The sequence below is a fragment of the Crocodylus siamensis genome, chromosome 11 (assembly GCF_052110815.1).
Source record: "Crocodylus siamensis isolate JL-2025a chromosome 11, ASM5211081v1, whole genome shotgun sequence".
Lineage (NCBI taxonomy): Eukaryota > Metazoa > Chordata > Crocodylia > Crocodylidae > Crocodylus > Crocodylus siamensis.
This window is the reverse complement of record NC_143405.1, coordinates 55,261,784-55,273,809: the sequence shown is the minus strand read 5'-3', so window position 1 is coordinate 55,273,809 and position 12,026 is coordinate 55,261,784. Positions and strand designations below refer to the sequence as shown.

Genomic DNA, 12,026 nt, shown 5'->3' with positions numbered 1-12,026 from the left:
GGTCCTGCGTGTGGTTGTGAGGACGAAGCTGTGCTGCTGGAGTGAATTCCCATCTCCAAGGCCTCCTACAACAGACTGGAAGCTGGAGAGCAGTGAAGGGTCTTGGATGTTGAAGAAACCGGGTCTGTGTCACTTTCTCTTTGGTTCCTCTAAAAATAAATGACTACTGCTAGGCCTATTTTTATGGAAATAAATCTGCTCAGAGCATTTGTTCCTGCTTCTCGCTGCCTCCCTGAAACCACTGCTCACTGCCCCCGTGAAGTCACTGCTCACTAGCTTGGTAATCCTTTCCAGCATGACAGGCTGGCAAGAGCCGAGGGCTCACGAGGTGGAGCATAAAGAGATGCAGGAGACTTTTTAACAGAGTCCGTGTTTTTTGTGCAAATCTTTTAAAGAAAGCAGAAAACCCCTAGAGCAAGAGAGACAAATCGAGTTGTCTCTAGAAACTGCTCTGGGGCTGCTTTTTGTCCTTTATATTCTTTTCGTACTGGTATAGCTCACTGAATTTTATAGTGGTGCCCCCAATTTCTCATCAGCGTAAGAGGAGAGTCAGGCTCTCTCCAGGCTTTTGAGGCATCAAGTAAACCTTTAACCACGGCAGTAGTACTAAGACTACTGCAGTGCCATGGAAAACTATGAACTGGCTTAGCTTTAGCCCAATCTAAAGTTTTTGTTATAGCCTAGGTCTCCTACCTGCACTGACTTCGATTCCCGCCCCCCGTTTTTGAAAAATCTAAGTCTAAGTGGTTTATTTGCATCTCAAAATTCCTGGGATTCAGGGTAATAAGTATAACTGCTACGTGCCTTCCACAGCTTGTAAGGGGACTGTTTGAGTATTGAGTCTCCACTCCATCTGTCACTCGATTTGTATGGTCAGTGTTTGGAAGCAAAAGGAGCTGTTTTCATGTGTGAATGAGTTGCACTGGAAATCTGGAGAGCTTGGGCTGGGGGACTTGTAAATCCCAAAGAAGCAGATGAGTGGGTATGCAGGAAGGGGAGCATTGAAAAGAGAACTATTAAGCTTCCCCTGAAGGGGGCGTTCTCATGATGCTGAATGCAAGAGATGTCCTACTTTTTTTTTTTTTTACATTGCGGTGAACTGCTCTGTTGGGCACCTGCCAGCATTCAAGCAGTTACATAAGAGCAGCTTTTTTTTTTTTTCCTGGAATTTAGGCTTGCTGCTGATGTGTGACCTTCAGCAGTAATTGCCAATAAATGTGGTGGAGCTGTTTACAGTTACTTCAGTCTGTGCTGTGGCTGCTAGTATCTGAGACTACAGGGGCAGTGGTGGTGCTTATATGGTTGCTGTCTCTTCCTGATCGAGTTGCTCTGGTATGATTTGGACCTGGCATTTTTATTATTCAAGGTGCTGTGTATTTGACAGATGAATATTAAACTTTTGCGGAGCTTATTGTTCATCTGTAAAAATGGTCTTAAGATATCCAAACCTATTTGCACATAAAAGCCCTGAATTCTTCTCCAATCCTCATCCCGAGCCACTCTTTCTTTGTGCACGGTTAATAAAGTTTAAAGAGACAAATCCAGGGAAATGCTCAAGTCGTATCAAAATCTCTTAGTAGTGGGCATAAGCCGGTGGATTCTCTCTCTCTTTCTCTCGCTTGCTTTGGGGGTTATATATTTCTGGTCTTGAGGTTTCAAGGAGGTGAAAAGGGAACTGAAAAACCTGACTTGGGGGGGATTGACTGCAAATAACCTCTCCAGAAGTGTGCATCATTTGATAAACTGTAAAACTGCTCTTCTACAACTGAACAAATTTCCAAATGCATGCTGCTTTCTGGTTTTGCAGTAGGAATTGGATGCATGATTAACACAATAAATGCTTGTGAGATGAAGTTTAGAGATTAAAATTATTTCCCTTCTCGAGAGAGCTCATGCCAGATCCATTGCTGGTGTGTACCTTGCAGTTAAAACAGTGCAAAGCTTGCATTATGTTTCAAATGGAGGAAACGCAGGCTCTAATAAATTCTTGTGGCTGAATTCTTCTCTGTGGAAACCTCAGCCTTGTTGCTGCAGTAGAAGCATGCCTATGGCGATTGATTATCCCAAATGCTCACAAACAGGGAGCTGTACAGCACCTTATCAAAAATAATTGAATGGTCTTAATGACTAGTTATAGTTATTTGTAGCACTTGCGTAATTGTGGATGGAGAAAGAGAGGATTCTTACATAATTCATTTGTTTGTAAGTGGCAAAGATGGGGATGTTAAACTGCCTGGGGGACTTAGTCACCTAACTTGCATTATATTTTTGGTTTGGAAATTTGCACTCAAAATAAAATACCATCTGAACTGTAATCATTGACCAGGTAAAGAGAGAGCTCACCTAGGCTTGCCAGTGCCTCAACTAAAAGGCAAACACGTTCTTAGGTCAGACCTGTCACCAGAAGGCTTGACGCTATGTAAAGGCTTGACATATCAGAAATCCTTTTGGGTCTGCAAATTCATAGCTGGGAGAAGGAAGAACACCATTTCTATGAAGGACGGTGGCCTGATGGTCCAAGGAGAATACACTGTATATGCACTGTCTGCATCTTACCCGGGGTCTGAATCTACATTAGTTTAAAATCCTCCATCACATTCTAGGATATAATGCCTGGGTGTGTGTTGCAATGTGAGAAGGGTTTATGGCTGGGTGGACACTTTTTTTTTTTTTGGCTTCTAACATTTCTTGCTGCCTTGAACGGTATCCATAGCAAGTCAGAGAGGCTTGCAACCAACGCACCTGCCTACCAGGTGCCGGGGTTCTGGCTTCCCTATCTTGATATGCGTTGCTTCTGACTTCTAGGCTCCTGGCAGACGTTACACTTAACATGATCAACCAGTTAACCATGGGAGCCCTGGTCAGCTGATTAGGCTGCCACCCACAGAAGCGCATCTGAACCAAGGGTGCCACGTGCAACCAGGGCTCTGAGCTGCAGGACCATATTGATGGGAAGGGCTCCATGCAGTCTTGCAGCTGGGAGCCCTGGTTGGATGACCAGCGTTCCCAACCACAGAAGGCCCTGCACTGTCATTATGGGATCGCTGGGATCTGATCTCACAGTCATGCCTGCTGCCATGGCTGTGTAGCATGGCAGGAGGCACGATTATTGGGATCATAGTTTAGATCTCATTGCACCCTTAATTGAATGTCTGCTAGGGGCACTCATAAACTACGGTAGGGGTCTTTTAAGGGCTATTTTGCAATGAGTATCCTAAGTTGGTGGCTATCTTGCTTTGCGTGGCAGTGCTCTTTCTCTAAGTTGGAAGGGAATTTTATTCACGCGCTTTTTTTTTCATGATATCTTAGTGAAACAGCAGCGTAGCACAATGAGAACCTTTCTTTATGGTATATTGCCTCAAGAAATCAAAGCTTTATAGTGAACCTCTTCCATGGTGAAGAAAAAACATACTTGGAGTGGAAAGAAAGGTGGAAAGGAACATGCTCTTTTTTTTTTTTTAAGGATTTTCCTGTAAGTGCTGCAGGAACCTGAGGACATTATATTAGATTTCCTCTGCTAGGTGGAGAAAGGAAGGGGGGAGAGTCTGAGTAATAACATTGGGTCCCTAAATACCTTAACTTGTGTTACTTGTGGCTAAATTTGCCACCTACCTATTTAGAGTATAGCTGGGTTCATATTCCACTTACACTTCCTTTCTGATTTATTTTAAATGATTTTTTTTTTCATTATTTTGCACCTTGTCCATTCCAAATCAGTGCTTTCTTTTACTTTAAAGTAGTCACACGTATGTCTGTGAAATTGGGGCAGTTTGAGCTTCACAGATTTTATATCCCAAAAATGTCATGAGGTCTAAACTAACATCTGATATAACTCGGGCTACAATTTTCTTCAAATGAAGAAAATGTTCTTTTCAAAACCCAAAACCTAAAAGGACACAAAAAATGTTCCATGTTTGACTAGCTTTATTTATAACCTCTAGCAAAAGACTATAGGTTAAGACTTCTTCAACCTACACTCAAAAATAAATAATAAATCACTTTCTTGTACGTAGAAATATCAAGAATATAATGGCTTCCCAACCTTTTATGGTTGAAGACCTCTCTTAGCACTCATTGTTTGAATAGGTGGTGAATTTTTAGAAGAGATGTGTAGCAAACAGAAGGAGCAAGGTATGTGAATGGAACTATGTAGTTAGGCTAGAAACGGTCCCAGAATTTGAGTTCAAAAATCACTTTCCTCCCATTTTAAGCTCTCTTCACTCCTTTTATTTGCACTGTCACTTTACCCACTGATTTTTCTCTCCGGTGTCTAATCTTTCAAGAGAGACTGAATAAACAAATCCTGAACTTCTAAGGTAAAAATTCATATATATGAAATCTTAAACTCTCAAACTTTCCCCAAGAAAGGCAAAAGAGGGCAAAATTAACCTTTTCATTAAATTAATTTTGACTAATTCACTGTTAAGTACCCAACTTGCTTTGTTAGCTCTTGTCAACAGGTGTGCTCTTGAAGCAGATTAGCTTTCTTTGAGACACCTATAGGCTTAACAGTAGGGAAGTCCCCTTTAGAAACAGTGAGGTCAGTAGTGGTAAATGGATAAAAATAATAATCCCCTGTTCTGGCTAATGATAGAATATTTTTTGCTAACCTTGGAAGAACAGAGATTTTCTTGTATAGTAACTTGAAAGGAGCTACTATTAGTGTTTTTAAAAAAGAAAAGGAAATATTCTAAACTCTTGTCTGACTCTTGCCATCTATTGCCACCTAATGCATATAGTCTTAAACGCTAGCTGTTTGCTGTCCCCTTTTTAGCACGGTGTCTTATGAAAGTTTTACAGTCTTCATCCACACAATATTTTCCCAAGTGTTGCAGAAGGGGAACTGAGACCAAGTCATAGACTTGGCTCTCCGAAGGCCTAAGTCAATACGTGGACCGTTTTTTCTGTATTCTATGCACTACTTGCGTTTTCCCTAGTGTCTGCTTCACAGGATGGCGTGGCACACCAAGCTAAATATTTCTTTGCTATTTTTACCCCATTTTAAATCAACGTGGTCCATTTGACTCCTCAATCTTTATTTTGCTGACTTCTCACTAAAGAACAAGTCCTTAGCCCCGCTCCCCAAAGATGCAGTAACCTTGCCAAGAACAAGGGGCGACTGTGCAGGGCTCCCTATAAGACCTAAAACCCTCTTCTGGCTGTATCTTTCTGCGTCGAGTTAGACAGCATGGCTTAGTCTCTGACTAAAGTACTTCGTCCTCCTCTCCCGAGCTGAAGTAAATCATTTTGTTTGACAAGATCAAACAAATGTCTTGCTCGTTCTTTATGTTCCTGCCAATTTCTCACTCCCAAAGCGTGCATATATATACTTGGCTATTGTTTTGTCAGGGCTCAGAACAAGGCAGCAAGCACTTCTGTTCTGGAATCCAGGCTCCCGGTATCCTCTCTAGCCATCGAGTCATTCAACCGCTCTGCTTTGAAAGGGAACCAACTCTTAATAACGCTAACAGAAATAGTTCATGTTACTGGTATTATTAATAATGAAGGACTTCTTGTCCTCCTGAGAATCAGGTGTACTAGTTGCTGCCGAAGTCAAGATAATGGCTTCAGATGAACTAATGGTGAGGCACAGCATTTCCTCTATTATTTGATGAGGAACAAGGGTGTACTTGGCAGCCCGTAGCATGCAGGAACTGTGTGTTCCTTCTCATAAATGAGGTTTTTCCTGTTAACTTTAGGTCGTCCAGCTTAAATACTCCTCATCCCATTTGACCAAAAATGTAATGGTTAATGTGCTTGTGAAATTTCCAAGAGATACAATGGTGACAATGCAAGGAAATAATGTACCAAAAGGGTATGTGAATTGGCCAAGAGGAAAGCCTATTAAAAGAGGGGGGGGAAGAACTGTTCTTCCTGGCCAGGGACTCCCTCCCCATAGAGCACCAAGGTGGAAAATATTAGTTCCTGCACTGCTTTCCCAAGGATTCTCCCGACTTCTCCATGATGACCGTTCCGGATGATGCCCGCCCTCTTTCCTATCCTGTGGAAATGCCATAGTTTTTGTTCTGTTATGTCGCTGACAGTGTTTTGGCGTACAGATGAGGATGCAGGCTTATGAATAAAGTGCTTGACTAGACCTTGGGTTCAGTTCCTGGCTGTTCTGCATCTATCACATCATCCTTTTTATGTCTGAATTTTTTTTCACCTGTAAAATTTATGATGACCGTCCTTTGGCCCATCCCCTTCTCTCGGTTGTCTGTGTAGTTTCTAAACTCATTAGGCAATGATGGATTAGGGGTTGCCAGCTTTATACGATACCATCTAGAGACATAATAATAGTTCAGTTCTCAATGTGTCTCTTTCAAAGGACTTAAGTTGATGGCCTAATGTTAACTAATGATCGATGCCTTTTATAAATGTTGGGTTGCTGTTGAATGTCTGTTTCATGAGCATGTCAGTGTGTTTATTATGCTACTCGGCATTTTAATTGAAAATCTCCTGATCTCTCTCCCTTGCTAAGATCCAAAACTGCAGTGTAACATGCTTTAACCTAAGGAAACGAATGTTTAGCTTTATAAAAGTGAAAATACAGGATGTCCGGGGGGGGGGCTCGGTGTGGTTTGGTTGGGGTTTTTTGGTTTTAAGAATCAACATCCAAAAGGGACGTCTGCCATGAGTAGAGGCCTTACAGTGCTTCTCTCCCATTTCTACCACTGGTGTGCCACTATAGTAGGAGTATGAAATCCTCTATGCCCACTGTTTGGGGCAAAATAACCACAAGTGCATGATGGTGCACCTCACCCCCTTGCGTCCGTGAAAGCTAGCATACACAGCCAGGTAGCGTGCATGTTTGTGCAGTGGACTTCATGTGAGCAAGTTGGGGGAACATGTAAATTTAGCAAACCTGTTTTGTCAGTATTGCAGGCAGTAGTAAACTTTTGAGTGTGTATGGAAACAGTGATGCTCATTTGAGTTAAGCTGCATCATCCTACTGGCAACAGATAATCCACAGCGTCTTTTCCATCTTTAATGTCTCTACATGTTGACCAGTAAACTTTTGTGTTTGGATGAAAGATTCCTCGACTGTGACTAATTATCTGCATTTTACTTTTGACTAGCTCCCGCAGCCTCCAGAATTGGAAAGCTCTGTAGAGGTGTGTCGCCCACCTATATTTGTACAATGCACAAATATTGGTGTTTTTGAAGTAGTCTTGGTGGAATGTCGTTCTTGTTGGTATAATCTGTGAAATGTGTGTTACTGAATTGGTGCAGACAGAGTGGGTGCAGCGGGGCTGAACTAGTTAAGTCTGGTATGCTACCATTCTGGCCAATGGTGGGGTGGGGGAAGACTCCTTTTCCCAATAAAAACCGGGGACAGTGCCAGGAGGACTCAGGGGAAGACCAGTTGACGTTCTCAAAGCAGTGCCAGTATTTCAGCCATCTTCCACTTTTGCTGGAGCCACTGCTCTGAGAAATCGGCTCAGATTTCTTTCGTGTTTAGTACAGAAGCATCATTCCTGCCCTTTCTAAGAGGGAAATCCAAAGCCCTTTCACTTTGAGTATTATAAACCCGAGGCTAGGAAGTGGAGGTGGTGGTGGAGGGGGAAGAGAGGTCGAGAGCAGCACATTACCCAAGTTCCACAGTTCTGGAACAGCTAGGTATTTCTGTTTCTAATCTGGTACAGTAAAGTAGCTGATGTTGACCATCATGCAATCATTTGACTTCAAAGATGATACCTATTTAGAGCAAAAGGATATCTGGGTCTGTCTGAGACACCACCCAGGATCCATTACTGTTCCACGTGTTTGACAAGCACAGGATGTAGAACTTTCTTTTTTTAATGAAAATTTGAATCCTTTGGAAGCTAATGCAATATCCAGCCATGTGGTTGGCACAGAGTATATACCATTGCCTACTGTGTCAGTCCAATCCTTCATTAAAACCACTTTGACGTTTAAAACTAGCTTGGTTTAAATTGCCCAGGATAAGCAAAAACTTCATATGGTTAAAACAGTATTATATAGTTATTGTAAGTGAATAAAAGAGGTGGGGGGAGTTTACAGTTCTTTGGAACTTGATCTTATTTTTGTGAAGCACTATTTAAATGCACAGCAAGGTGCTTAATGGTCACAGAATGACTTCATGTGAGATGTGGGAGAAGTGGCTTTTACACTTAGCCTCCATCCCTGAAAAAGCAACACAAGTGATGAAAAAGCTTTGTAAGTCATCAGCTGTATGAGATGCTTCTGATTTGATTTGAAGTGAAGTTCTAATCTGCAGCAAGTTGCTGGAAATCTGGTTCCTTTTGAGAGTGACAGTTTTTGGCTTGCAAAATTAGACCTTTTCCAGGGTTTATTCAGAGCAGCCAAATAAACTTTTTGAAGTCCTAAAACACAGAATTGCAGGGGTGACAAAACTCCTGTTGGGTTTTTGTACCACACATCTTCCACATCCTCAAGAACTCTACTGACCAGAGGGAGATGTATCAAAGTAACTCCACTTGCTCCAGAAGTATTTGTGTGTGTGTGTGCATATAATGCATGGACGCAATGCATGTTTGAATCTGACATGATCTTTCTGTTCTGTATTCTGTGATACAAACCACATGGAAACTTTTAGTATTTGCTTGTAATGTTATGTCATTTGGTGTGTCCAAGGGGGACGAGTTAAGTACTGTCTGAATGAAATAAGCTCTAAAGCCTTCTGTTTAGATAGCTGGTCAGTTGATCTGTTTTCCCTCCCCATTTGTCTTGGCTATTCCTTCCCCTAATTTTTCTGCTAGCTAGTTCTAGTTCATTGAGGAGATTAGTATGTCTTTAGTGCCATGCTTTAAAACAGAATTTCTGCATGCTCAGCAGGAGCTTGATCAAAGTCTACCACAGAGGCAACTGGAAGATCACAAAAGGGTATGTATACCAGTCCAGTATATTTGGTGCTAATTACCATTACGCTTCCAGCTTTTGTGTTTATTAAAAAGCAATAAACAGCTGCAGAGTTCTTGTGAGATGCTACTTTTCTTTTCTTTGAAAGGAGAGCTCATTGCTAACGGCTTTTGAAAACCGTGCATTTCTACTCATTACACTTCTAAAATACTTTCCATTAAGAAGCTTCCATTAAGTCAAATGAAGCAGACTTTGACTATATTCCCTAGGTCACTTTGGAAGTGAAAGGCCTGGTCCTCGTTTCAGGTTTTTTATAACTTGGGAGTAGCTTCAAAAACGAACATGGCATGGTAAAATCCAAGGTGATCAGGTCTACAGAGTGTATTGGCCTGGCCAAGAAGTACCTCTTTGCTTTATAACCAACCAGTCTTCAGAACAGTGGTGCTAGTGCACACCTGTCTCATTGTGGAGGTGGTCTATTTCTGCTGCTGTTGTGATTGTTGGGAGGTTTTTTGGGATTATTATTTTTTTTTAAATATTATACCTGCTTTACAGGTTTGTGCAGCTTAATACTGATGACAGAGGTTATTTTTCAATAGAAAATACTTACCAATGTATAATTCATTGATGTTGGGCATCTTCTGTTTTATTGACTGCATATTGATAGCTTATCTGGACGTAAATCCAACCAGACTGAATTAATGCTGTCGAGTTTTTCTTTATATAATGTTTCATATTTTTTAATGCAGCCAAACATCTGATATTTGTTTGCATACTGTAAGATTCAAAGTGGTGTATAATAATAACATTATGGTTAAGGAAGTGCTCTGAAGCCAAGTGTTGCATCTGAATTAACGATAGCATTTGAAAAACATTGCATTTTTTTTTTTTATCTCTGTTCTTCTGATCACGTTCTCATATAATTTTAAGCTAATTGGTTGCTTTTGAATAACTTTGTGAAGGAAGTTTCCCTTCAGTGTTATTTTTTCAAGTGGAGCTCCAAATGGTATTGAAAAATGGATTGCCAAGCATTTCCAACTCCTGAACGTGCTCTCTGAAAAGAAAATACAATTACTGACATGTGTTCCCATCCACTTTTCTCGTGCTATCATACTTTTCTACAAGAATTGCTACTTTTGGCATGCTGCTGTAGCAAGGAAATGGTGGCTCTGGGTCTACCCCAACAGCCTCATTGAGAAATTCCACATAAGCGTCCTTCTTATTCAGAGTATCTTGACCACTAAGCTAGAGTTGTCTTTTTCCCCAAGCCGGCTAGAAATAAATGCAGAATAACTGTAGTAATAATGATTTAAAAACCAAAACCAAAAAAAAAACAGGTGGGAAGGAGGTAGTTTTGAATGATGCTTTTCAGTAGTGGATATGTGTTGATCTTCAGTGGTAGTAAAAATTATCATTTTAAATGGCAGTTGCTATGACAACTGATTAGTTAATTTTACAGAAGAGAATGGTAATGTGAGAACCCATTGTAACTTAATTTTGGCATAAAGGATGCATAAATGTCAAGTTTCCCTTCTAATCAGTACGTATGTCAAACAGTGGTATAGCTTGAGTTTTGTCTCACTTAACCTTGTTCTGCCAGGTATCCTTTACCGCCTGCAACACTGCAAGCAGCAAGAATGGTGTAAATCTCTTCAGCATGTACTAAAGCTGCATCATGTAATTGTCAGTTAAGCTCCCATGGGATGTTAATTAGCTTAGGCTGTTGAAGTAGGCTCCTGCCTCGCCTGTATTTTTGCCATGGTAGGAAATACCGGCATGTTGGAGGTACTGATCATCCTGTAGCATCATGTCCACAATAAGCAACGTTTGTTCACCAGAGCGCCCCAAGGGATGACGAGGTCGAACGGTCACAAACTCCTGCAAGACCGTTTCAGGCTGGACATAAGGAAGAATTTCTTTACTGTCCGAGCCCCCAAGGTCTGGAACAGCCTGCCATGGGAGGTGGTTCAAGCACCTACATTGAACACCTTCAAGAGTAAATTGGATGCTTATCTTGCTGGGATCCTATGACCCCAGCTGACTTCCTGCCCTTTGGGCAGGGGGCTGGACTCGATCTCCCGAGGTCCCTTCCAGCCCTAATGGCTATGACATCTATGAAGCAAGTTGCTTGAAGGAAGGCAAGGTAGAGGTGCTCCTTTATAAACTAGTTAAATCGGAGGTGCATACGCTTCCTTGAGCCATTGCTCACTTCAGGGGGAAGCGTTCCTGGTACTCTTCTGTTTATAATTTTTGGAAGCAGCCTCTTGCAAACCCTTTTTTTAAATGAAGCTTGTTTTGAACGTTTCATCTTAAAGAACAAAATGTGGATCCTAGCAAGCACCTTTTAAACAGGAGCACTATCCCAGGATGGTTGCTTTTCCCCTAGGATGAAGGTACCGCAGTTTTAGAGGATTCTCGATCTGGGGCACAAATGACTCGTTGTCTTGTACTGTAGGTAAATCTCTACTGGAGACTTGCAGGGTAGGGGGGAGTTACTCTCGCTAGATCAGGTACCAGAAGCAGTCCAGCTGCGGCAGCACTGAGCTCTATCTATTGGGTGAATTCACATGCGAATTAAAATTTCAAGTTTTGAAAGGCTGCACGCAAATGCTGGGTAGCGTAAAGCTGCACTGTAAGTGGTGGTTTTGAATGTATCTGGCAAACATCTGCCTAATAATAATGTAACTGTAAATTGGCGTGCTGGATGCACTTTGGCAGTTGAAGTGACTGCTCTTTGGGTTACTTTGCCATTTCCCAGCATGGGGTTTTTGTTTTTTGGTTTGTTTTTTTGACTCTTAAGTCACTTTAGATCTTACTCAAGGAGCCCAGCACTTGAACTGCAGTATACTCCTGTTAGGAAAGCACTTAAGGTCCCCCCCAATAACTTGACAGTTACTGGTCACTCTCCATGTGTGGCTATATATAAATACCATGTTCGCTCGGCTCAAAGGCCAGTTGTGTTTTTATACCAGTCCCGTGCTAACACGGTGCCAGCTTTAGCATGATCAAAATAGCTATGCAGTTTGCAAGCATAGCGTCCATCTGTCGGTGGTAGTCGCTCAGTCGACTCTGCTGGGACCAGTCTTAGACCCACGTGCTGTGGGTCATGGTCTGAGGCTCTCTTGGGTTTTCCTGGCCAGCACTGCTTGTACTTACTTGCATTAAAATGTTGCTGTGGGCCT

At 41.8% G+C, this 12,026-nt stretch overlaps 1 protein-coding gene across 2 annotated transcripts in view; it reads left to right on the top strand.

The window, feature by feature from the left end:
• Nucleotides 1–12,026, top strand: part of ITPR1 (inositol 1,4,5-trisphosphate receptor type 1) — a 227,450-nt gene that overhangs the window by 130,900 nt on the left and 84,524 nt on the right. The window contains exons 39-40 of one of the 2 annotated variants that reach the window (XM_090022745.1): nt 7,080–7,115; nt 8,818–8,868. The exons of the other annotated variant lie outside the window; for it this stretch is intronic. Of the exons in view, the coding sequence (XP_089878871.1) occupies nt 7,080–7,115; nt 8,818–8,868 (87 nt within the window). The remainder of the gene's footprint in view (nt 1–7,079; nt 7,116–8,817; nt 8,869–12,026) is intronic. 2 annotated transcript variants of the gene reach the window in all.